This window comes from Athene noctua, chromosome 7 (genome assembly GCF_965140245.1).
Source record: "Athene noctua chromosome 7, bAthNoc1.hap1.1, whole genome shotgun sequence".
Classification (NCBI taxonomy): Eukaryota; Metazoa; Chordata; class Aves; order Strigiformes; family Strigidae; genus Athene; species Athene noctua.
Genome location: NC_134043.1, coordinates 44,225,444 through 44,252,521, shown reverse-complemented (window position 1 = coordinate 44,252,521; position 27,078 = coordinate 44,225,444). Strand labels below are relative to the sequence as shown.

The window sequence follows — 27,078 nt, the reverse complement described above, 5'->3', positions numbered from 1 at the left end:
GATAACCTTGTTTTTATGTTTGGATCATTGCCAGTTCATTGGCTACTATTATCACTTGTGATTTCATGGAGCTATAATTGTTGGGAAGTAATTTTCCTGTTGTTTTAACCAGCAGCACTTAGCTGCATTTCTGTTTTAATAAATATTGTCTCAGTCCTTCAGGGAGTTCTAGTCATTTTTTTGGGGTTCATTCAATATTTTCTTCTCCTCATTTCAGGTTATTGAAGGAAAGCTGGCTCCTTTCTTGGGGAAGGTGATCAAGTTTGCCACCTCTCACGTGTACAGCTGCAGCCTTTGTAGTCAAAAGGGTTTCATCTGTGAGATTTGCAACAATGGAGAAATCCTTTACCCCTTTGAGGACATTTCTACAAGCAGGTACTGTAATGTCAGTGATACATTTGACTTGCCTACCATATCCGTGTGGATTCTCAGCCTCGTGACCTCTTGTTTACATAACTAGGGTCTGTATCCCACTTATGCACATTTCTGGGCAACTATACTAGATTACTGGTCCAGGGAGGCCACCACGAGCAGACTTGGAAGTAGATGGGAAGAGCTACTTTCCAAAAGCCCTGTAAGTCTCAGAACAGCTGTTCAAAAAGGGAAGAGTCCCTAGTAGCTACACAAAGTGTGATTTATCCAAAACTCTTCTTAGTTTGCAAAGTGTCCTGAAAAGCAAAATGGATTCTCTGGAGTGAACACAGACATCTTTCTGGTATCTGATATCACTGGGCCCACGATGTACTGGGACTGTCCGTTATAAAACAATAACCATCTATTCTGAAGTGTTTTCTCCATGAAATATTATGGCTAATGCTCTGCTTTTTGTGTGCATACTCCTCTGTGCCAATATATGCAAGATATTTAATTTACTTTTTTTAGATTACGTTGCTCTTCTCAGGTGGCTGCAAAATAAATATAAGTGTATGCCAGTCCTAAGCTAAACAAAAGAACCTCTATTTCACATTATATGGAGTACTGGATGCCAAATCAGGGACAGGAATTGCGTGGAAAACCTAGAAGCAAAATGCAGGAAACCATAGCAGACTTGGCAGTGCAGCAGTGTTACTACTCTTTTTCAAAAATGTCTTAGATTTTTAATAAAGGAGGATTTTTTGTTTTGTTTTGTTTTGTTTTTAAACTCAATAGAAAGACAGTACATCTGACAGCACAGCATTTCTCCATAGATAAGTACTTTTTTGTCTGTTTCAAATACAGTAATTTTAATTTGTTCTCCAAAGTGTTCCATTGAAAGGAAAAATAGTGAAGAGCCATCTTTGGAAACAATCAGGACCAGCCTTTTAAAAGGAATTCATTAAGAATCTGATTCCCCTGCGTGCATGAAGATGTTAAATTACAAGTAACCAAGGACTACTCTTTGGGGATTTTCAGCCTGACCTGAGTTTCAAAGACTGTTTGCACATTCTTTTTCCAGACTCTTATTCTAAAAAATGCATTGACAAAGCAGTGGGCATAAGCTAAACAAGGTGTGCAGCTGAGCTCTATAAACGGTTTTCAAGAAAGAATGTATCTAGGGTGCATGGTGAGATAGGCCGAGTTAAAAGGAGAGAGACTAAGGTGACATAAAACATAAGATGTCTGTTGAGACTGTATAAAAGGCAATTGAAGATATTCCCAAAAGATTGATGAGAATGTGTAACAGCATTTGGGTTTTCTTGAAATGTCTGTGCATTTGATTTGTCTGGAGGATTTTTGGTCACGTAAACCATTGTTGGGTGTATACTGTTCCCCCGCCCTTCAGCTGAGATCAGATATGTCTTGCAATTACAGAGTTTAAAACCTTCTGGAATCAAATAGTATTTGTCAGCAGTTCAGTGAAAGCCAAAAGAAGCTGCCCTAGCTCCTGTTTTTATGTGAATTAGAAGCCAGAAAGGACTTTTGTTCATGTTTCACAAATGTGAAGTCGTGGTTGATATCATGCCAAAGACAAAGGTCTTTGTTAATGATTTTAATTAAAACACAATCAGCGTGAAAAGTTCTCCAATATTTCTCTTCCTTTTTTTGTCAGAGGTCATTCTGCTTGCTGCCTTTGTACTCCTTATCACTAAACCTTGCTTTTATCCCCAGCATTTTCCGTTTCCCTTCCTAGTTAGTTATCTCATTACTATTTGTGTGTGCACATGCAGCTCTGTGAAACTAACGAGATTATTTTGGTTCCATATTTGTGGTCTTTTCCACCTTCGGGCTGGAGGCAAATCATGCCAACTGTGCAGCTCCATCAGCTGCAAAGCGTGAGGGAGAAAGCCAGGTAGAGGGTGTTTGTGTTTCCATCTCTTACAGATGAGAGAGATTTCTGAGGTAGGTATGCTGACCACTGCAAAGAAGTGTAAGGTGAGGAGGCTGGTTAGAAACAGGTAGATGTACAGACTAACCTGTGGCAGATGGAATGGCAAATCACAAAAGGTTTGTGTAAAGACTTGCAATTATACCTGACATTTCTAATGCCATGTGCTCAGCTTTCCTCGTCGGTTGTCATAGAGAGCTCTGAGTAAACAGCTCAAATTTGTGATTTAGTTGCACTATTCAAAGTCCACAATATGCAGTGAAAATTCACTACAATTCCCCTTCTCCATCCTGTTTTTCTGGACTTACTGTCTACAGCATAGTATTCACATTCTGTACTCAATACTAGACTGGCAGGTACCCTGGTCATAGCTGCTGACTTAAGGAGGGAAGAGAAGCTGAGCTCTAAGACCATGTTTTTTCTTCTTGCCTTTGAATGTTGCTCATTCACTTTTGAGCATGCTACTAATTCTACCAGCAAACTGGGCTGTTAGGTTAGAAATATTCAAAAGTGGGTGCATGACAGCCTTTGCAAATGTCACCTCTCTGTTGAATGTTTGAAAACTGAAGTCGAGGGGTGGGGGGGTGTGAGCAGATTGTGTGTGTGTGTCTATGTTGAGCTGGCATTTGTTTTTCTGGCTACCTCCCTGACCTTTCTCACTCTTTGGAGAGAAGAGTGACAGCTGTCAGAGAGGCCATTACAATCCAAGGTTGTTGGCTTGTACCTTTCCATCTTCATGATCTCTTAGGTCAGCTTCGAGGTGGAGAGATTGCTTCTCTCCGAAATACTCTCAGCAGTTTCTGGAGCAGTCTTCGGGAGGAATTTATGAAAGATGGGTCTTCTTTAGATAGATAGAGCTAAGAGAGAAGGAGGGCCCCTGTTGAGGGCTGGAGTTTCTCTTTGGTCAGGTTATTTGCTTGAGAGTCATTTTTGTCAGTCCTTGAGCAAACAGAGTGAATACCTGGGTTATGCACTCCTCAGGGTTTGAATACACATATATTACATACCCTTCTCTCACTAATCAGCATGACACATTCCTTTGTTGGCAAACGGTTCCAAAACAAACACAATCAGTTCACTTAATTAGCAGGTCTGTAGGCTGTGCTTGGCAGGCTCTTTACATCCTGCTCAACAATACAGCACAACAGTTTGCTGCCTTGAATGTAAGGGTGGGCTCACAAAGTCATAAGCTTTCTAATGATATTTCCTTTCTGTGGCTTTTCTTGGGAGGTGGCCATTCAGCACAGAGCTTAATGAAAGCTGTGATTCAATAGTTAAACAATTTCTTAAAAACTGTCCCATCCTTTTGGATGCCTCTTCCAGTCAGTTTGATTCCTCCGCCCCCCCATTTTTCTCTTTTCTGTCTTTCTCATATTCATTAGGGTTCTTCTACATTTCACAATTTCAGCATCTTTTTGAAGGCCTTTAAATAATGAGAACTGTATTTAAAGCCTCCTGAGTTAATTGCACATTTAATGGAGGAAATTGCCAGCTACTGTAAACTCTCACAGCCCTGCTTTTGCTGGAGCTTTGGCAACTTAAACCACCTGAGCATCTAGCTCCTGTTCTATTTCTTGGACTAAATTTGCCCATGGCTTAAATTTAGCAAATAAACATATAACATTATCATATTATATCACTAATTTTATTTTTACAAGTGTTGTGAAATGAATTTAAATATTCCTGGTTATAAATTGGCTTCTTAGAGCTATCCTTGCTCATTTGTTAGCAGCCAGGCAGTGCCCCTCAAGTTGTTCTGATATTGTTTGTTCTTAATTAATGTGGGGAAAATTTTTGTTTCTTCCTCCTAAAATTTTAAAAAGAAGAAAAAACGGAAGTAAAAAGAAAATGCCTGTGTAGTAGTACTGTTGTCTGTAATATGTGACTGTATTTGTTTTATAACCTAGAACAATTTTTAACAGGTTTTAAATCTTAATGAATACTGAGCAAAATACCGTTAGAACGAGAATAGAATTATTCATTAAAAAGGGATTTCTGTCCAATTGGATAATTAAGTAATTATGGTTAAGATTATTATACGCTACCCAGTTAATAAAGTGTTGGTCTTGCCTGTATGGGCATCCTAGTGACTACTGTCACAGGCAATTTGTTGTGTTTGGCTGGTAAAGCTACTTGCTTGGTTAAGAACTATTTAGTCAATTCCTTGCCTTTTATGTGGTGACTATAGATGTATATGAACCATGGAGAGTTGCTCTTTTGTGTTTGTATTCATTTATCAAGGCTAAACTGTTTTCACTTTGCAAAGTTAATTTGTTCTGCAGATCAGTTAAGACATGTAGACCTTTTAAGATACAAACCAGAAGACCTAAGTTTAAAATAGACGTGCCGCAGAACAGACTTGACTATATCAAACAGCTTGGATGCCTCCATAATCTTTGGCCACCATCCTGATAAGACCTATGAATGTACTTAACTTTACACATAGCGAGAAGTCTTACTAAAGGCTCTGAGGCTGTGCTTAGCTTTATGTGCATGCCAAAGTCTTTGCAAGATTACAGCTCACTGTGTTATGGATGCTGTGTCACTGGACAAAAACATCTGTGAGCATTTGGGAGAATGTTAAAGATGGATATTAGGTGAAGAGACTGAAATGCATAATATAGAGCATTTCCAGAAAATACCTTGGCACAGGTCAAAGGCATCACTCAAAGTACATAATTTTCCCTCTTGCTTTGATTAGTTTGCTTTATGCTAGACAGCCTTTCCCCAAGCCCAGTTCACCTGAGCTGTGCTAGCAGACTGGTACCTAATTTTTGAAAGAGCTTAGCTTATGGGATGTTGATAGGTGATTCAAAGCACCCTGAAGTGATCTGCTCAGCACTTTCTTTAAAGAAACTTAGGCACCTAAGTAGCTGATGTTAAGTTCTTGTGATAATTTAATTTCACCCGAATCTGTCAAAACTGGTCAAAATCGTCTGGCCCGGATCTGATTTTTGCCTCTGCAGGGTAGCACAGTAATGTTATCTAGAATATATAAAAAGAAACGGGAAAAGTGTATTGGCTTTTTCATCAAGCATTGTATTTTGGAACTGAATTAGCTTTTAGAGGTTGGGTTTACCTGTCCTGTGTCAGAGTGGTATTAACTAGAATGTTCAGCATAAAGGCAGATACTTGTTTGAAGTAGGAAGGTCTCTGCAGTGCTGTCTTTTGCTATTCCCCACTGGCTGAACATGGTAACCATCTCGCTTCTAGTTTCTGTTTTGCAGCTTTCCTGCTGTGCCTTCTTCCTCACTCTAGATACTTCCAGCTTGCCAGCCTTTTAATTCTTCCTCCTCCCAAATACGGTTCCTTGTAGACCAGCCAACAGCTTTTCAATTGCTTTTTAGCCCATGAAAGCCAACACCTGCCAACTCTTCAATGCTCAGAAATTCTAAGATTATCTTAAGAATCTTGTTGTTTATATACTTAATTTATGTTTTAAAATGTTAAGTTCCTTTTTTCCATATTGGACCCAGGTAGGCATGTCTTCAACATTACTTCATAACTATGAAGTCCAGGTGCCTTTGCCTTTCTCTTTTATTAAAAGCATAAATCCTGGCCTAATCACAGGATTTCCAGACTTGAGACTTACAGAAAAATGCAAAATAGCAGACTCATGCAGTCAAGTTATAATGGTTGAGGGCAGTACGTTAATATTATTGTTAGTAGTATTGCCTGACTCTTTGCTTTTAGGTTTTCAACCACCGCTTCCTGAATACAATTCATTAATAATAGGAGAGGTAGAGTGGGGAAGTCAGTTCATGGCGTGGCAGGTAGCAGAGACAGCAGATATATGTCTGAGCAATGTAAACACTTTAATCTCTGTGGCATCTCAGCCTCTCCAGTCATCTGCAGGTAGTGGGTCTACCATGTGTAGGGCTTTTCCCCTTTCCAAAGTAATTTAGCTCCACTGACTAAAGTGTAATCACGTGAGTTTCAGATTAAATGTTTTAATACTGATTTTAGTGTCCCTTTAGCAATTTCTTGTGAACTACTGTGTACAGGCCACATTACTTGGCTTGGGATCTCTGAACTTAGACAACTTGCCGAGTGCAGTACTGAGGTGGACAGTCAGTCCTTAGCTCTCCTGTGGATGTAAGTATGGAAATACACATAGATAAGTGTATCATAAATCCCTGCAGCCACAGCTGGAGGGGAGCTGAGGACACGCTTCCCTTCTTAATCAGGAGCAACAGAACTCTGCAAAGAGGGGTCTGGGAGCTGCAGGATCCCTTTGCTCCTGCTTGACCCAGCTGCCATGCTCTGGTGCGGTATCTCAGCCTGTGTGCACAGCTGTCCTGGGAGGACAGCAGGTGGGTAAATCAAGCTGTTCTTGTTCGGCCCCACCTCATAACAAATTGTTCTGTGAGCACCCAGAACGAAGCCCTGCTCTGCGATTTCTCTGGGTCTAGCAATGGAGGAGTTGACACCGAGGCTTCCCCCCTGCTGGTGGAGCACCGGTGGCTTTCTCTCCCCTCTAGTGGGCTGCCCGCTTTTTCCCTCATTTATAACTCTGACCACTTTGCACATCTGCTGAATGCAGTCGACCTTGGCAGTGAGTGCTGGCATGACAGGATGAGGGGCAAGAGGCGGGGCAGATGGGGAAGCACCCGGTGGCAAGTCCTGGGTGTTCAAGCCAGGATCGGGGTGTATTCATTCATTTATCATCCCCCCCTGCCTGGGGCACTTCCCCAGCAGCTCAGTCTTAAACCTTTACCATGCTGGGTAAAAGGGAGCAGACCTTGGTCTGGCAGTTTTCATGCAGGGGCACTAGGTAGCGTGTCATTCAGCCATCCTGGGATGGCATTACTAGAGCAGCAGTGGTGGTGTTGGTCAGACTCCATGTCAGGCTGTGTTTTGGCTGGTCCCTGTGCCTGTTCCAGAGGTGCAAAGCATGAGTGCTCTACTTGGTGAGTCCCATCAGTGCAGGCTGGTGGTCGCTGTACACCCTTGCTAGCTGCTCCCTGTAACCAGTTCACCCCTCTGCATCAGTTCCCCAGCACAGGAGCTGGGCCAGTGGTTGGCAGTTACTGCCGCTTGCTTCTGTACCCTCCAGGCCAGCCCAGCACCCAGCCATGCCGCTATAAATGAGGTGTATCTTCACGCTCTGCTGGCATATCAAGGGTAACCTCTGTCTGATGAGCAAGTATATGGAAAGGAAAACGATGATTATGCTTTGAATCACTGCTGGCTCCCTGAATGCTGAATTAATCATTCTGAGTGAATTTCAGATATGTAACAATTTGAGGGGCTGGGTAGTGGGCTCTGTTTTTCTTCGACCTTTTTTTCCCTCTTCAGAGGCAAATTTCTCAAAAGCAAGTCTGAGGTATTAACAGTTTTTAAGTATGGTATTTGCAAAAAACCACTGTGTCTAGTAAAGACTGTAAGTGTGTCATACAAGGCATTATCTTAACAAGCTCCTTATAGGGACGAATCAATGTCATATTAGTGCCAACTTTCTTCCATTCATTTACTACAGGGGCGTCCCTCGCTAGGCAGGCTCCTTGCGCTGGTTCCTAGGCAACTGTAATAATATTGCTGCACGTGTGTGTCAGGCATTGATTGCCTTTGGGGCTTTTTTTGTGTTGTAAGTGAACACAGGCTAGTCCGTTTTCCTTTTCTTTGTGTTCTGCTAAAGTCTCTGAGAGTTTTGAAGGGCGCATCTGTGATATTCACAGCTGAGCTATTCAGAAATACTTGCAGACAAGCACATGTGCGTAGCGTGGGATGGTGATCATGCTGGAATCCCTAGGCAAGGCTTACCTCAACTACTGTGGGTCACTTGTTGGGGATTTTTAATAGCCAAGTTAGAGGTGGCTTAGTATTTTGGATGCTTGGTGAATACATACCATCATCTAAAGAAAACATAACAAACAACCCTGTTTTATCTTGTTTTTACTCTGCATGGAGAAAAAGAAAAAGAACTGAGGAGTTCTAGTCAATGAAAGGTTCAGCCCTAAACCAAATCCTTACTGAAATTCCTTTCAAAGGATTGCTTGAGCAAATGTGTGCAAGGCCTGGCACAGAGGAAGTGGGGTTTTTAAATGAAAAAATATATAAAATTTCAAGAGAAGGGTTGGTGGGTGAATATGATGCTGCAGTGAGACAGGGGAGCTCTTTGCCCTTCTCAACTCTTCTAAGAGCTCCTGGTTGACCTTGAGCAAGTCAGTTCACCTCTTGTTTCCCATTTGTGAGGTGGGAATGGCAGTATATCTGTCATCCACCGTTTGTTCATTTCAGGTACGAACAGCATAACCAAGAGGTGCTTTGATTCCCCACTTGGTGTTTGGAAGCTAAACAGATACAACCCATGTACATAGTATTGAAGCTGTCCTAATAAACCTTGCTACTTACGCTGGTAAGTCTGTTGATCTGTAAGGTTCCTAGGAAACAAATAAAACTGTCATTCAGAGGATATCCTGGGTCACCAGTTGATCATCCCTGATTTATTTTGTCCGCTTAAGGTAGGTCTTTGAGGCCTCTTTTTGTTGCGTCCTCCTCTTTGGACACTTGATCTTACCCATGGGCACCTAAATGGGTGGTGCAGTACAGAGGAGAAATACGAGTTTAACCAATGGGTTGTGCAGAATCTAGAATTACTTGAGCCATAAGCCTGTGGGAAGCATGAGAAGGATTTGTTAGAATGTGCAAGTTACCAAATTTTGATATGTATATGTTTCAAATGCCCAGACTTAGTGGCAGATACTAACATTGGTATTTCCCCAGCATACAAGGAATGATTTTATGCTTTTAATGTAGAAAGGCTTTTCTTTTGTAACTAGTAATGATAGCATTATAATGCCTATCTGGCTGTGAAGAGCTTCTCCTTGCCTTTTCTCTCTTAACACTTTTCAATGCAACAGAAATTATTTAGAGGATTGAATAATTCTCTGCATTTTTCTTACTCTAGTGTTCAAACAAGTAAAACATCCTTAAAACATAAAACACCCCCTATAGTCTCAACAGAAATTGAGTTGGTCAGGAAAAAGAAAAAAAAACAGAGAAAACACTGAAACAGAGGGGAAGCTATTTCAGATGCCTTCTTAGAAGACTGAAAGTCTGTAGGAAAACAACATGCAATGTTCACCAATTCTTCAAATAATGTTTGAAAAATAGCAAGATGCAGTTAATGTGCGGTATCACAATATCATTTGTTATAGAAGGAAACATGAAAGGCCTGAATGGCTATGGGCTCATCAGCTTATTATCAGTGGTGTATAGTAGTCTCACAAAAGATGCAGGGACTTTTTGGCCTCTAGCCAAAAAAGAAATCAAGACTCAGAAATAGTACCTGAACTGTGAATTACCTATGACAACAACAAGAGTTAAGGGAAAGACAACTAAGTGTAGCAAACTATTACATGAGCCTTTTGTAGAGTACAAAATGTACTTTTTCTCCAGAGAAATAAAAGCATTGTGGAATACTGAGGCTTGAAAACAACCATAAAGAAAAACTATGACACTCACATATGGAGATAAAATTAGATGTCAGTGTTAAACATGAAGCAATCTGTTTGTAATATTCTAAGGAGTATCATTTTGGTGGGATTTTTGATATCACTGGAAAATTTGTTACAGTGAGATTAAGAATGGTCAACCTGTTGACATTTCTGGGATCAGTTAAGACTGTATTTGATATGATGAAAAGCAAAGCTGTAGATGACTTGGGGTAGTATCGCTCCATCACTTTAACGGAGGGAGTAATTTACCATTAGCACAAAAGCAGAGCAAGGTTAGCACTGCTCTGCCGCCCTGGTGACTGAGTTGCTTTAGCAGTGAGGGGATACAAGCGTGTAGTGAAGGCTGATCCAGGTATCCTCTTTACCTGTCCCTATGGAGTGCAAGAGGCAGCTTTGTTCTCCAATTCAGAGCACCGTTCTTCCAGGCTGCTGCTTTTTTGTCGTCTGCATCCTGCGGTTGGGGCTGGGAGTACATCAGCCTTCACTGGAGAAAGCAGAAAACAGGTCTTCAGAGCAGCAGTCAGGGGTGGGGGCACCAGAATGGACTGACGATGGTCACGATGGCTGCCGGTGCAGTGGACTGTGAGATCCGGGGCTGGCTGTTTGCACTGCCTCTGATTAGTGCTTGCTAGTGGGGGTCCGGCTCAGAGCTTCAGCTGTCACACCAGCTCTAATATGTAACAGTGCAGACATTTCTTCTCTCTCGTTTGGTTCTGTGTGATGTGAGAGAACTTCGTTAATTTTTTTCCACTGAGCTTATTTCTGAAAAATGAATTCATATTCATTTAAACACCATCAATCTTAGTTTTCTCTACTGATGGCCTTTGACTGGGAGAGCAGGGGTGTCTCCTCTCTTATCCTGCTCCATCCATTTCAGCAGCAATTTCTGATAAGTTTTGTCACCTCCGTGTGTATTATGGAGAAATATTGAGGGAGCATAGGGAGTGGCAATGTGAGAGCACAAAATTATACTTCTCATCAATCATTACCCTCTAGCAACTTCCAGGGAACTGCAAATTGCTGACTAACAGGGGAGAATTAGCTTGATAAAATCACCATTAGTGTCAGTTCAGAATGACGTAAAGTTTTAAAGACACTGCTGTCCTCTCTGTCTCTCCCTGATGCATTAGTGTGTCTGTTCATGGAGATCCCAATCCAGCAAAGCACGTAAGCACATGCTTAATTGTAGGTAGATCAGTAATTCCAAGGAAATCACTGGGATATGAGTCCTAAGCATGTGTTTATGTGCTTCACTGGATCAGGGCCATAACACATACTCTCTGAGGAAAAAAAAAAAAGATAAATATCTCTGTGTAAGCCAGTTTCTTGATTCAAAACCAGATTTAGACTCACTAGCTGGACTTAGAAATAGGACAGTCAAGTTTTACTGCAAGAGAGCATAAAAGTTAGTAGATATGCAGCATTATACTTAGCCTCTTTACTTTTCTTACTTGTTATCTGAGTTTTATCAGTTTATGCTAGCTAGAAATGTGCCCCTCTAAACTTCTGCATACCCTTCTCAGAGCTCTGCAGTTACTCACACTTAGACCATGTTTAGACCTATGCATAGAACTTGAAGTACAGCCAAATTAGGAACAGTTCTTTAAAGTTACAGGTGAGATGCAGATGGAGCTAATATAGCTAACAGGTTGTATTAGCTTATGGACTTCTCTCAGCATTGCCAGACTGCATGTCAAATGCTACAGTTTGCCTTATGGCTTCTCAGTGTTTGGGGTTTGCTTCTTCATGATTTCAATTTTTCTTCACAGTCTTGAAGACAAGAGCCTTATTTCTAAGAAAAAAAAAATCACAGCAAAAAAAGCTCAAAGAAAACAAACAAAAAACCCACTAAAGATATAGCAATGGACACTTGGATTCTCATATAGTCATTTGACTACAGTAACTGCAAAAAAGGAAAAGTGCAAGGTGTTTCAAGACTTCCCACGGAATCACCAGGGTGACCAGCGCCCCGCATTTGTATTTCAAAATTGCTCTAAAATTCGATGGTTTGTTGTTTTCATTATTTGGTTATCCAACTGGAATCTAAGACTTTGTACCTCTGACACTGTCATCCTTTTATTTTTTTCATTTGGTTATTAAGCTGTAGTGGCTTAACTCATCACTACAGATAGTTATTTGCATTGAAAGTCTGAGAATGTCCAACTGTTTAATTGTAGCCTGCTCCCTGAGCACCAGATGTTTCATTGCTCCACAGCCGTCTGGAACTTGATCTGCTGTGACATTACCTCCATTGTCTCAGAGTGCCCCAAAAGTAATCCAGTCATCTTGTTTGAGCAGTTGATTTGTTCGAAGTCATAATATCACATTTGAGAACAGAATAGCACCGCTTTGAATGACAGAAGCTATAACTGTGTTGATCTAGTCTGACCTTCCACAGGAGACAGAGCAGAAAATATCACCTACCTCTGTTTCATTTTGTACTTTGTGGAATTACTTCTCCTGCTATTGAAGTGGACTGTACTTTACTCTTTTCAGAACAGCTGACCACTGGAACTCCAATGAGGAAAATGTCATATCTTGGCTGTTGCAAATGCTGAAATATATCTTAATGGAAATGAATATTGTTACTCTTCATTCACAAATCAAAGCAGCAAACTTGTCTTTCATAAACCGAGACTGATGTCTATTCGGTGATAGACCTGAATGCTAGTTAGTAACAAGATAAGTATTAATCCTTCTAAAAATTTCTGTCTGTGAAGCAGAAGTGCTGGGACAGATTCTCAGCAACTGCAAATGGATGCAAGTCAACTTATTTTAGTGGTCCTGAGTAGTTTTACACCAGCAGAGGTGTGGGCAAGCTAGTGTCTTTTGCAACTCCACTCTTTTGAAACATAGCGCTCTTTCGGTTCTACCAGAACTGTTTGAAGAAATGTCTACTGCCCACAATCCATGTGAAGTCCATTGCATGCTCTGGTCCTATTTTGTCATTCAATTTTGACACTGATTTGTGTTTGCAGGTGTGAAAGCTGTGGTGCTGTCTTCCACTCTGAGTGCAAAGTGAAGGCTGTACCATGCCCCAGGTGTGTGCGTAAAGAATTGCAGAAGAAGCAGAAATCCTTCTGGAGGCAACTGAATATGGACGAAAACTTCGAGGAGTCTTGCAACATGTTTGAGCTGTCATATCAGAACACATGAGTTCTTTAAAGAAGTGGCCAGCCTGAAGTGAATCCCTTTCCCAGCTGCCAGCTTAAGCCAGGCAGAAGTCTTCTGCAAAATAATATCTGACCTTTTTCATCTGTGAATAGCAGCTGCCAAAGTGGCCATAAAGCCTTGTTGGCTTTGAAATACCAATGGCTAAACTGCATTTTGCGTTGAAGTCCAGCCACTAGCTCTCATACAAAATGTGGTTTACTTGAAATGCTTTAGGTCTAGCTAATTAAGCACCCAACTTTTTCTTTTCCACCTCTGGAGAAGACTTTTCCTCAAGGCAGAAAATATTTTCTGCCATGACCACATTATTTTTTATGTTGTTCATTTAGAATTGATGAATCATCTACTTATTTATGTGTATTATTTATTTATTATTAGCCTTGGCAGAGGTTCTGGTGAGGTGTTTCACAGAACCCAATAGGCCAGGAATGATTTTAAACCCACCTGCTCCTTCTGATGTGGACACGTGGTTCCATTTCCTCATGTTTCCAGAGAGCTATATTTAAAGGATCAGTGCATTTACATATCACTCCTCTCTGAGGAAAGAAAAGTATCTGCCATCAAACCTTATTTGGGGTGCTTACAAACAGAAGCAGCAGAATAATTCCTTCAGCTGTGTTTATAGATCTATAACCACCCCAGTGAACTATTCCATACACAGATAAGCAGGGGACTTGCTACTGTTCTTGTTCAGGCTGCGTATATTGGTTAAGCTCTGTCACTGAAGTCCATTGAGTTTTACGCTGGTTGTTTTTGCTCTGTGTGAGGCCACGTCTTCATCTCCAGTAACGTGGTGTTGGTTTTTACGTCCTACTAGTCTCACGTTTTAAGGCATTTTACATGTTCACGTTGGTTTTGGTTTTATTTCGTGAAGTTTACTTCAGATGTTTCTCTAACCTGAAGCTGTTAGACCAATAGTCAGGAAAGTGGTCTTGCCCATGTTAGTTAGAAAATACCTCCAAAATTGTGAAACACTCGTTTGCTGTGTTCATGTGCAACTTGTGTCCTGCGTTCTCTGCAAGCTCTAAGGGCTTTTATACTTCTGTAGTGGTGGAGAGCGAAGTTCCTCGAGGTATGGTTCTGCTCCACACACCTGGAACACCGGGAAACGTTAAACATGGTGAATTACATACGTTGGGAAAGGGGGGTACATGATGGATTTAACTGCGGAGGTGTTATGTCATCACTAGCAGTATGTTTAATTCGTTGTGGCTTCACCTCCTGTGAGCACTTAGGGATTGTCCTCCCTCCAGTCCACATTCTTAACTCTTTCTCCAGACCCTGCAGCAATATGTGTATTGCATACATATGAAAGCATTCACATATATATATATATATGCACACACACATACATCTGTATACAGAAAGCAAATATGGTTTCAGGAGAAAATAGCCAGTCACATGCATGTATATTTTTCCTCTCCTCTCACATAGGTTTGTGAAAATGCAGAATACTGATCTTTGCTTCCTATATAATCTGTAGGCTGTTGTATTCAAGGCAGAAAGCGATCATCGAAGCACCTCACTAATTGCTGAAGTATTTTAAATAAAAGAACAGGGTAAATCATGCTTACATTAAAAGGTAGAATGCTACAAAAAATTTCCTTGTACTGGAGTATAAGAGGCTTTTCCAGCCTCCAGTCAAAGAAAGTAGCTGAATCTGAGCTTTCTCAAATTTGAGTGCAACTACTGTATATATAGAAGCATGTTTATATCTGTATACATTAGACAACCAGTGCCTTTCTTTTCCAAAGTCCTTCTCTCAGTGGGATTCTTTGGAAGGAAGTGAGGGTTTTTCCGTGTTCTTGGCAAAGTAGTATAGGGTTCCTCATATTTAATAAACCTGGTAAATCATGCACCTTTGTCACTGAAATGAATACTTCTACACAGCAGTGGCTCTGTCTCAGCTCACTGTTCCTCATGTGAAACGAGTTGCTTTTGGCTATCATCCTTAACGATACAATGTTCCTTGCAAGTCCATTCCCATGTGAAGAATTCCCTGCATGTTCACAAATGCAAACACTGGGTATGTATTGTGGAATTAGTCATGCAAACAGGAACTGCAGTGGTACTGGCTGAATAAACAGTACGCTCCCATGTTTTTCAGCATGTGTCACTACAGCTAGTCCTGTGGCAAAGCCAGTAGCTCTGAAAGCATCAGAATCTGGCAGGTACTATTTTGAATTAGCTCTAGACATAATGGGGGGTCATTAAAGAAAAAAAAGGTGATGTTTTTCATATCATTATGCTTCGGTATTTGAAATGCCTTATAGCACTGATTCATGTCCAGTTCGGTTTAGAGAAGGCTGCTTGTGTACGCTGTCAAAAACCTACGGAGTCAAGGAGTCAAGGTTCAGACATTGCCAACTGTTAGTTACTTTGATAGATGCCCTGATCTCCAAAGTACCGGTTGTGCGGGTGGTTAGATATTCTAGTTGAATTCTGGAATAACAGCATAGGCAGCATTGGAGTTACTCTGGGTTTGTACAGGTATTACAGAGCAGTTTCTTTGCTAACAGATTTACAGGAAAAAAAAGCGTATGATGTCAGCAAAACTGCTGGAATTAGTCATGGGTCTGGAACCACCACTGTTAGTAAGGGCAAAGAGCAGAAGTGTGTTCTTATGATATGCTGGCAGCACCCAAAGCTTTATGTAAAAGGATACTGTACAATACAGATCAGATGAATTTCTTTAAAATGTAATGTTGTTGTAAACAAGCCAGTTCCTAAAATGGATACACATTCATTGATTTCTACTTTGGAAAAGGAAGATAGCTTCTCATGGTGGCTAGAAGAGCAGACTGTTATGTGGAAGATGCTTTCCTCTCAGGGATGCCTAGCTCCTATCCAAAAAAAGTTATTCCGTATGAATGGGTAAGGTAAAGTCTTCTGTCACGGCTTTTTGTAAGCGTAATGAAAGGCTTGATCCTGCCCTCTGAAGGTGCCCGTGCAGTAGAAACAAGCCCTATTCATTTTCTGGAGTGCAGGGCAAAAGAATAAACTGAAACTACTCACATTACTAACTCTCAAAAAGACCCAACTCTAAAAGGAATGTTTTCCTGCAATAGCCATCTGCTAGCAGGAGATTCAGCCTGGGGTTCTATAGGTGGTTTGGGTTTCAGACAACGCTGTGCCCTTGCGTGGTTGTCTCTGCTCATAGCGCTGCATGCTGGTCCCCACTGCTACTCTTTTCCCATTCTGCAGCCTATAGCCTGCACGTGGCTCAGCTCTGCGGGCTTCTGGGTGGGCATCAGCTGGAAAAGTACCTGCGGTCTTTCCAGATTGCACAACTCTGTCCCCACACACACAGAGGTGAAATTATCTATTAGTACTTCTAGTCTTGTCCTACCCATGCATGATATAAATTTGAACAGTAGCATTTCATTGTGAATCAAGAATAAAATGTGCTGTTTGTCTCCTACACAGAGAAGGTGCTTTCATAGCTGATGGAGGAGGGATTGATCTTTACATCCAGTTACTGCTTTTGCTTGTACGGAACTTGTAATTGGTGTAGAAATAGGGCCCTTCACTGCAGTGGACTATAGCTGGACCCTATATAACTACTATGAAACTTCCCATCTCCGTTTAGTTAGTCTAAGATTATTTTAATCTAGGACATTGTGGAGATCCTTATGCGAGTCTTTTTTCCTCTTTACCCTGACTCTCTAGCTTTCCTTTAATGGGAAGAAGGACCCACCTAGGGTATGCAAGCTGCAGCTTTTTTTATCAACCTGTACAAAGAGAAATTTGGATCTCTTATGTAGAAATCTTTCTATTGCTTTTTTTTTGTCTGTCTTGGATGATGAAAAATGATGGGTTTGTGATGTGACACTATATCCTGTCTGACACATACCAATATGAGCTCATTGCTGGGATGATAGGAATTGGCAGTTGTGAGGATTTCCTAGATAAGTGAGAGAAGATACTTTTTGGTGAGGAACTTGAGTTTTTCACAATACTCCACAGGCTCTGATGGCCCTGTTAGGAGTGAATGATCAGGGTACTTCTAGAGCTCCTCTTGTCAAGGCTTCTCTTAATATCAGGATACTGTATGTATTATAATGGACTGATGATGATGTCTCGAAAGACAAAAAAAAGCAGAGGATGTCTGTTTACTGTGAAAGGGGGAAGCTGCACAGTTGTAATTTGCTTTTTCCTTGTAACAGCAGAAGCCACCGAGTTTCCCAGGCTTCCCAAAGACATGGCCTGGATTGCAGCCAACTGTTGATATGGATAAAAGAAATGTAATCGAATAATTATCATAATCTTCTTGCTTTTTTTTTTCCGCTCAGCTGCTCAGCTGCAAGCCAGTCCCTCCTCTCACTGTCTCTATCCCTGTCTTTGCTCACAGTGCTGAGCCTACAGTTAGACTTTGAGCTTTCATAGCTCATTGTGTTGCTTTTGAACCAGTCGAGTCTGATCATTCTCTCCTTCGTAATTTGCCTTCCAATTTTCCCTTCCCAGTAGGAGTGCCTTACAGTACTGTATATTAGTGTCTATCTTCCTGTTTTGGATTTCTTGATTGAATCTGCTGTTCGATTAACTTGTAAGCTTAAACTGGAACTCTCCTGTGGCTGCGCATGCTCTTTTGCAGGGGCAGCTGAGTAAATCAGTTTGCTTGTTCTGCCCTCATGAAGTGAACTCTATAGGCTGCATATACCAGCTCTGAAGACACCAAGCTGCATGGAAACCCCTCATTTTTGCTCAGTTTGGTGCCTTAAATTTTCAAAAGTGAAGAATTTTGTCAGGAATGCTCTGCCATGATGCGGCGTGTTTGACATTGGGGCTCGAAACCCTTGCTCATAGCAATTTCCATCTTGCTAGGAGTGGTGACTATAAAATTTGTTTATTATCTATGCTATCTATGCTTTTGAAAATATGAAAAAGGATAGCATGGAGATGGCGTTGTTTTTTATTACCTATATTTTGGAGACTAGCTGGGTTTCTGTTCAGCCAGAAATGCAGTTGTGCATATGTGAGACCGTCAGGTGCGGTGCCTATTTAATGATGGCAAGCACTGGGCATTAAAACAGGATCAGGTCACATGCAACTTTGCTCTTCCTGGAACCACTGCCCAGTCCACACCACATGGTGCGGGACTCCCATACGGTGCTCCCTACCCGCATGCACAGCTGGGCCCCGTGCTGTGGGAGTGAAGGCATTTCCTCAAAGCTTAATTTTAATGCAGCCCGGTTCCCTGAAGGCTAACCCAGTGAGGGTTTGGTCAGCATTACCTTAGAGAGAGGGTTAACCTGCTTAAATCTGAGCATTACTTGCTAAAGTACGTGGCTGGCTCCTGCCCCGTGTGTCAGCCCTGGACACATGTCCATACTGACTGTAATCTTTTAAGTCCACGTTTGACACCAGTAGGAAGAATCCCGTTTGATAACAGCAGTGCTGTCGCTGCATTTTAGCAGCGTAGTGAGGAGGCAGCATGGGTGATAATGTGCGAAGTACTTCTTTACTTGAAAACCCTGGTGTGCACACACTGGCTTGAGTCATATCTTAAAATCCCAATTTCATCCAAATTAGGGTGGCCGTTAATTCAAATCACAAAGATGCCACTTGTGGGCAGCATCAGAGAAATCCAGGCCTGGAAAGCTATCAGCTGTCTAGGACCAAAGTGTATTAGGCCTCATCTACATGCACAAGTGTCAGTGGCTCATTTATTTATTTGTGTCTAATCCACATGTTAAACCAATATAAATTCTTGAATACACAGCGTTGTTTTGGTGGAAAAAGGATTTGTTTCAATTTTGCTTATGTACTTGTCTGCAAAGTCAATCTTGCTTAAACTACAGTGTGCTTTCAGACTGATTTTTGATGGCATTTATACCTGTGATATCAGGTTAGCTTATATGAGTCCCTTCTATACCTGGGCTAAGCAAAAGTAAGAATTCATTAGAAAAATGCGTGTTTGGAGGGTTTTTTTAAGTGATAAAGGCAGCTTCCAGATCAACTTTAGTTTGGTTGAGGCAGTTAGAAGCTGGGGGAAGCCAAGCATGAGCAGCACAGTGTGGCGGCTAATACTGTCCCTGTCAGCCTGGGCTTTCCTTCCCACCAGAGCACGAGCTCACCTGCAGCCCTTGCAATGGATTTTAGCATCACTGGCAGCGCACCCTGAGTTTTTGGAAAAATCATTACATGTGTGTGTTATTCTGTTAACTTACTGGTAGCATCATTGTGTGCATTTCATTGTTCTTGTGTTTACACTGCATTTTTTTACTTTTGACAAGGATTTTTTAAATTATCTGCAACTACTAGGCAATAGTCTTAATTTATTATTGATGTGTAATAATGTTATAATTTAAATTCAGTGAGTTGAATTGCTTGTTGACACTTGAGCAGGGTTTATTTGGGTTCACTTGTGACAGCATCAGAGCACCAGTCCCTCATGTATAAAGGCAACTCTCAATAAACACTAAAAAAAAGTTACTCGTCCTTTTTAATTTGCTTTCTGGTGGGTACTGCACCATGGGTAGGACAAGCTTTGAAATAGTGGTAGTTTCCTTAAAAACGCTTATCTGCTGGTGAAAGTCTTCCAAATTGAAGCAAATAGTGATATTTACTGTTCCTGGGTCTGAGCCAGGAGGTCTCTGGAAATACTGTCAGTGACTGCATCAGGCTTTGTGGGTTTGGATCCCCAGTTAAATCTCTTGGTTTTTTGAAAGCCAAATACCTGAATTTTTAATGGTGCTGACACCCAATAGCTCCCTGGGGAGCTTATTGGGAGCTGTTGTGTCGGGCTCCTTTGGATACGGAGCTCCTGGGAGGCACGTGGGAGGAAGAGGGAGGCAGCTCCCCACTGTGTGGCTGTCACATGGACCCCTGCTCGAAGAGTCCAAGCTCAGGGCCTTGAATCCTCAGTAAGGGAGGCATCTCCCAGCTGGACTGAAGGGCTGGAAGGGCAGGATTTTGCCACCTTGTAAGGGCTCTCCAATGGATGTAGGAACAGGCATGATTCCTGCTCTTCTGGGCAACTTCTTCCAGTGCATCAGCTGAGGACCTTCTGCAGCAGCCTGGAGCTGTGGGTCTGGTGACTGTAAGGTTGCAGTGCTGAGCCATGGTGGAGCTCATGGGCCTAAACCCCCCCCTGCCTGAGGGCCTCCAGAGAAATGCATACCTAGCCCTGTGCTCTCATGGCCTTAAAACAGAAGGATATATTCCCTCCCTCACTGTCCTCCCGCCCCTCAGGAAGACCAGAAGTCTACCAGGAATGTCAATCCTCTTTTCTACAGGAACCTTTGGACTTCATCCCTGTGATGAAATCAGCTACGAGCAGGGAGTTAATGTTTGACTGGGACCACACACGCTGCACAAAAAACCCCATGTGCAAGACCTTCTCTTCCTCCTTATTTGCTTTACAAGGTGAGCGAATTCCGTTATGACACCTCCTTCCCCTTTCACTGCCACCTCCCTGCCTCACTTTGTAAGAGATGGTAGGGAAAAAGCATCAACACTGAACAGAGATGGTGTGGTCTAGGGAGCCCTGGGAGGAGCACTTTGGTTGGGTTTTCTTCTGTCCTTCTGTGGCTGTATTTACACAGCTTCTTCTCTCCTCCTTGCCCCTTCCCAGTCTCCCTGCTGCGCCCTGTTACAGTGTATGAACCGTCACTGAAATGAGCTGCTAAAAGGACATACTTCAATATCTGTCACGGGAAACTTGGGGCTGGAGTTTCAAGCAACATTTCTTTTGGTTTCAGTCAGGAGCTAACGTGGGGGGATTTTTGTCCCTGATGTACGTTGTCATTAGGTGAAAGCTCTGCCCTCCAGTGAAGTGTAACTGCCAATAAAACCTTACATTGGCAGCCCTGTTCTTAACTGCTGCACACACACCCCCCCACAAAGCCATGCTTTCTGGGTTCTTCTACTGTTTGTGTTAGTTTATCAGCTGGCCTTTAACACAGCGGGCCACAGAAAATACCAGTCAGTCTGTGAATTACAGTGTTCCCTCCAGGTCCCTTGGGAACCAGTAGCCAAGTGGTGTTTGTTTCTGATGCTGAGCAAGGGGGACAGACTGGCACCCACAGAGTATCCACCCACCTTGTTCTCTTCATGATTGACACTCCTCATGCTGGTGGAACAAGTCAGTGTTTTACAACTATATAAATTTATGTTTTTGGGAATATTAGATCACGGGCAAATGTTACAACCCCTTAGGTCCAACAGCCAGTCTTGGATTTCGCACTTTCGTGTTCTTGTTACATGTTAAACGCTTTACAACAGGTTGAGCCAGGAAGGTTGAGCATCTCCTCTGGCCAAGTCCCATGAGTGGTATTATGGTTCATATCACCTGAGCATGCCAAGCCAAGTTCCAGCTCTTCTCCTAAAGGTCAGGACAGTTCATTTTTAAAAAGTTACCCTTCTAGCTCTTAGACCAAAATGAACAATATTTAGTTTAATGCAGGAAGTTGCCTGGTTTTCTAAAAGGTGGCAGAACTGGAATGCAGCTCTTCTGGGAATAAGTGACGTAAGAGTCCACAAGTTTATGAAGTCCTGAGGACACTGTCTAAAATAAATGAAATGGCACAAGCTCCTTGTTCAGAACTGTGCTCCAGGCTCAATGAAACATTTTTTTTTTTCTTTCAACTTTTCCACAACGTATGATACAATCCCACTCACTATACAGTAATAGATTAGCCTAAATGGAGCCAGCTTCCTCCTCCTTTCCTTAGGGACAGAGAGGGACATTCTGTCTCTGAGGTTTACCATACCTTTTCAGTGAAAGGCGTGATGAGGGCAAACGAAAACATAGCTCTGGACTGTCTTTTTAAAATAGTTCTTGTTTAACTAAATACTCTGCAAAACAGTGGTCCCATCTAGAGGCCTGAATATTACTGCTATGAGGAGGTGGTGAAAAGCATCTCAGATAATCAGGTGTCACAAGTAAAACCAGACAAAGTCTCCAAGGCAAGCAGGAGTAAATGCCAACCATTTTAAGCATAGACAAATATAAATCTTGGCATTGAGGCTGTAAACATGCTAAAAAGTCAGTTCGCAGTTTATAGTAAGTGACTTCTGATTTTCTATAATTGAATTTGAGGCATTAGCCTCAGATATTAAAAATGAAGTTGTGAGGCTCATCTGGAAAGCAAGAGAAGTCAGAGCAGAGCTTGTGTTAAGGGCTGAACTTTCATTGACTTGAAAGTTCCCAGGTGTTTATGTAGGTATGATGCATTTATAGGTGAGTAAGGAGTTGTTGTTAGTAAAGTTTTGTTTAAAAATAAGAAAGCGCAAGTAACTGGATCTGTATAAGAAAGTAATAGATATAGTCACTGTGCATGGAGTAGTTCAGTCCAAAGTGCTTTCACCGCACTGGAGATTACAAATTAACCTCATTTGTGACTGACACTACAGACAAGTACCTAAAGTGCAGCGACTAAGTCATGAAACATGGTAAGTGTCTCTCCACTGAATTGTGCCTTGCCCTGCAAGTAATCCCATTGATTTCTGAGAGCAGGGGGTACAGACTCCCATGGGAGCATGGTTAGGGTGGAAAATCTGAGACCCCAGCACCATTCTGTCATCAGATGTTGGCACACGATTGCTCGTGATGCTGGTGGACGTTGTTTGTTGTGTACATATTGCAAAATATCCTCTTCTGGCTTGGACTCTGCACTTTTGAAGAACACTCATCTATGATTTAACAGACAGCATGATCGATCCTTTAAACAGATACGGGCTCTGCTGACTCCAATGAAAGCTGCAGTTCGTGAAAGAACCAGAACTGTGCTCTTGGTGTTTAGAGACATGAGCTGTAGCAGTGTATAAAATTGGCAGACTCCTTGTAAAATGCATGTGCACCTAGCACAGTGTTAACGCTGGTGATAACAGGTAAAAGAGGGCAAAAGCACAATAAAATACGGGTCTGTCCTGTAGGTTTTTACACAGTATTGACATTGTAAGCTGTGCTTAGCGATTTATGTCAAGTGTTACTGTGCTGTCATAAAACAATAAAGTACTTCTGTGAAGGGCTTAGGGCAAAGGGGAAGCAGAGAAGTCTCACTGTGTAAGGCCCTCCTCCAGCACCCGTGGTAATCCATGGGAATGTTTCCATAGCTGTCAGCAGGAGCTGTGTGGAGTCCTGCTAGAGGAGGGCAAGCAGAAGCAGCATGTTTACTATGTTTAGAGCAGGTAACGAGTGATTTTGTCTCAGGGAGGATATTGCCACCACCAAATTTCAGGAGCCTAGTGCAGCTGACAAGTCCACCTTGCACTCAGTGGAGAGAGGTGAGGGTTCCTCCTGGAAGTAGGGATGTATCTGAACTAAATTGTCCTCTGGTGTTTCATGGAAATGCTGACAAGGACCCTTAAAAGCTGAGAGATGACATTAAGAAAAATACTGTGCTCAGGATGGCCATGAGGTGAAAAGGGCAAGAGTCCAGTGTCCCAGGGTTTCTACACAGCATACCCTGAACTCGGCACACCTTCAGCTCTGGGCTGTTTGCAGCTCCCATTGGGCTCACAGTAGGCTTCCCCTCAATATTTTGGCTGCAGAAGCAGACTTTGCAGCTGAGCTCAGTGTTTATATGTGGTGGACCAATCTGAAATGCCAGTCCCAATCAGTCAGAGCACCAGGGAGTTTAGAACCAGGCACAGTGCCTGCCTGTCCATAGGTCTGCAGCTCCAGTTTGTCCTCCCTGCTCATTGTTTCTGGTCTTCTTGAGGTTACGGCAAGATTTCTTCTCCAAGCCATGCGAATACATGTTAGTCTTGCTGCAGAAAAGTATCGCTCTTCTGCTAGAGGTGGTTCCAGTTGTTCCCTGGTTAGATGCCACTGCAGGAGAAGGTGTTTTCCTGCTTCTTTCTAGATGCAAGAGGTAATTCTTTTCTATCAAATCATTTAACAGAAGTGTTCCCCACCATATCAATCCCACAGCTGTCCTTCAGGGGGTGAGGAGTTACCTGCTTCCTGACCCTGCTCTGGACAATGCTTCTCAAAAATCAGCCAGCTTCAAAAAAGAGAAGCATCTCTGTTGAGAAGGGACATTTCAGAGTCCTTTGTAAACCTGAGTGTTGTTGCCAGCCTGGCTTGCTTTGCTTTCCCTGTCAGGAACCAGAGTGCTCCACACCTTCTGGTCTTCACGGTTCTCTGAGGGAGCTGATACATGTTTGAGCCTAGGCAACTGGATGAGCTTTTAATACTTCTTTCTCGGAAACATTACCTGTGCCATTTCCTGTCCCAGATCTTATCTTAAAAGCTAATGAGTAGAGCTGAAATCTGTCCCTCACTTGTCAGATCCATCAGCCTCCAAGCTCCAGGGCTAATTTCACACTGGTACAGCTCTCAGAGTCCATGGGCTCACTCCAGCCAAATCTCTGTGTGAGACTGGGTTGGTCCCTCCCTCTGAGTCCTGGGAGGTACCACAGTGGCAATAGACAGCCTCAGACCCAGGGCACCTGACATCCCTTTCATTCCTCCGATCCTCAGCTCAGTTGGTGCTGGAGATGTGGCCCAGGTGTGTTCCCTTAGTCCCAACAGCACCACAGACTCCACAGGATCACCACCTACCCCAGCAGAGCACTGTGGGACACCCTCTCCTTGCATCCCACTGTTCTTGTGCAAAAAAAAAAAAAAAGGTATTTTAAGCTCAGTTCAGTAAGAGCTGAGCACTCTGTCTCACATGTGTACTCAGAACAGAGTGCTGCAGCTCCAGCATCCCCTTGGCTTTGTGTCTGATCTTTTCCCATGAATATCTCAGTGGTGTCCTCATCACATGAGCTCTTCAGCCTCTGGGATGGCGAGACAGCCTGGGAGATTGAGATGACCCTTTTAGCTTGCACATCTCTTGCTCTGCATAGCCATCCGTTAAAAATATTCGCTTTACCTTTCTCTGTCAGAATTTGGGGCAAACTGCTTGGGACTGGCAGGGACATGCACGTGGGAGAGACACGGAGCAGAGCATGTTTCTCACTCCTCACACTCCTTTTTATTGACCCGCCTCACTGATTGGAAAAGACCCATGTCCCCCCCACGGCCCCCTCTTCCTCCCCAGCAGCACAATTGTCACCGCCAATTAGTGCATTGTTAGGGCACACAATGGCGCTGTGGCCACTGGAATGGGCTGCTTTTGTGTGTCTCCAGTCGGCTGTAGGGGCAGTCAAGATTCATTTAGGGCCTTACACAACATGGACAGAAAATACTATCAGAAAAGCAAAAGGGGAAAAGAAAAAGGGAGAGGGAGGTAGCAAGGGGAGGGGGGGCAAAGTCTGCTATTCAGGGGTTAGCCCAGCCGCATGAAAGGCCCAAGAAGCAGTGCCACATTGAAGACGCCCCTTGGAACACAAAAAGGAAGCAGGGCTTAATAGTAATTAGTGGGCAAACTGCAAAGAGCTCCGTGGCTCTCCAGCGAATTGTTCCTGCACTTACTGCCAGCACCTTCCCCCTTCCCCCCGGATGTGGCCGGGAGGGCGGCAGCTCCGCACTGGGAACTGCCAGCCCGCCTTTACCCTCCGCTCCCGGGAGGCCTCCGCCAGCTCTTCTTTGTGGCAGGTAAATGGGATTTCGTTCTCTAAAGCTCGCAGCAGATTACAGGAGGTACTTTGCAGCCGGAGCAGGGCGCAAGGGTATGGCTTTGAGATCAGCACTGTGCCCGTGTCAAGGACCTTTAAAGCAGCCCTGTCCCTTTTTGCAGCCTGGCACAACACACCTTGCAACTGGGCTGTGTTTGTCCATGGCCTGTCCCTCTTCCCCCAGCAGAACCTGCTTTTGTTCCCTTCTGCTTCCATTGTTTCCCACTTTGCTCAGAAAATAATCACCTGTACAGGTTTTTATGATCTATTTAGGGAAAGGCCTGATGGCAACTCTGCCAGCTCAGCAGCAGTGAGGAATCTGCTCAGGCCGCTGACCAAACCTTGCTCGCCCTTCTCCACGAAGGTCTGCACAGTGCAAACAGTGCTTGCATCCATCCCTTTCCTCTCATTTCTGTGCCAGCTCTCAGTCACGCCAAGGCCCTCATTGGTACATACACAATTTCTTAAAGCCCATTTTGGCCCAGCATGGCTTGGGCTTGTCTTGGGTAGCTGCATTAGTGTGCAACTGAATATGTTTAATCTATACTTCTGTAAAGATCAGCTTGTTGCTGTTATCAGTGTCAGCTCATCTCCTGAACTAGGTCTGATCAGGAGCTTATGTGCCCAACCAAATTAGCTTTATCTCAGGAATATGCCAAGTTAAAAGATCTGTAAGGCAGTTTTGACCTCACATAAACGTGTTTAAGTATTGAGGAGAAATTCAGGGCAACAGGAAATCTAAATAAAATCTATGGAAGAAAACTGCAGGGCCTGGTGGTTAGTTGGTTGGCTCTGAGCTAACGGATGTGCATTTTGGCTATCCTTGGACACAGGGGTGCCGGAACAGGTGCTGATCTCAAGCACAACCACACACAACCCCACAAACTTAAACTGGGCTCTTGTGGATTCAGCTCAGTATAAATTAGCCCAGACACCAAACTGACCCAATTTAGTAGTCTCCACTGGCAATGTTTCCAAACTGCAGCACGTGAAAATGATACACATACACACACACATGTACAGTTCTGGACTGCTGTCTCTCTTCTGGTAGAGGCTGAAAATACCTCCTCATTTCCTCTGTTAGCTATAGGAATAACACTGTAAGATACTAGAGCAAGCTTAGGAAATGCAGTTGCTGCTCCGGTACCAGTCTTCTTCCATGACCTGGAAGCCACAGCCACTCTGTAAGTCTATACAAAATAAATTTGATTGTATTAGAACAGTGAAAATAAGATTCACAGCCAAGACTTTTGGTCCATCCAAAATCCCATCGCAAGTTTCACACGAGGCTGAGGGCAGCACAGCAGGCATCAAGGACTCGGCTGGTGTTGCTGGGATGGCTCCTGCAATGCAAACACGATGAGGGAGCTCACAGCGTACGTGTCTCACAGATAGAGCTGGTTGAAGGCACTGTCTCGCAACACAGAACGTGTCTGTCTCTCACCAGCCACAACACGTCCTCTCTCTGCTAATTAGCAACATCCCTGGCAGAGTCTCAGCTGAAAGGATTACACTGTCTTCTCACCTTGTCCTCTCCCTTCCTCCCCGCAAAGGGGGATGTTTAGTCCTGTCAGGATGGAGCCTGACTGGCCCAGGTAAGGAATCGGCCTCGTGCCCCTCTAGACTGCT

The 27,078-nt window shown here is 43.1% G+C and overlaps 1 protein-coding gene across 3 annotated transcripts in view; it reads left to right on the top strand.

Annotated features, from left to right (window-relative positions):
- The window catches only part of PLEKHM3 (pleckstrin homology domain containing M3), a 114,471-nt gene that overhangs the window by 74,842 nt on the left and 12,551 nt on the right, over positions 1–27,078 (top strand). The window contains exons 8-9 of one of the 3 annotated variants that reach the window (XM_074911200.1): positions 218–375; positions 20,175–20,250. In XM_074911200.1, coding sequence (XP_074767301.1) covers positions 218–375; positions 20,175–20,199 — 183 coding nt within the window. In that variant the 3' untranslated portion in view covers positions 20,200–20,250. Of the gene's footprint in view, positions 1–217; positions 376–12,743; positions 19,352–20,174; positions 20,251–27,078 lie in introns of those variants that run through there. The other 2 variants (XM_074911199.1, XM_074911197.1) reach the window with 2 other exon arrangements.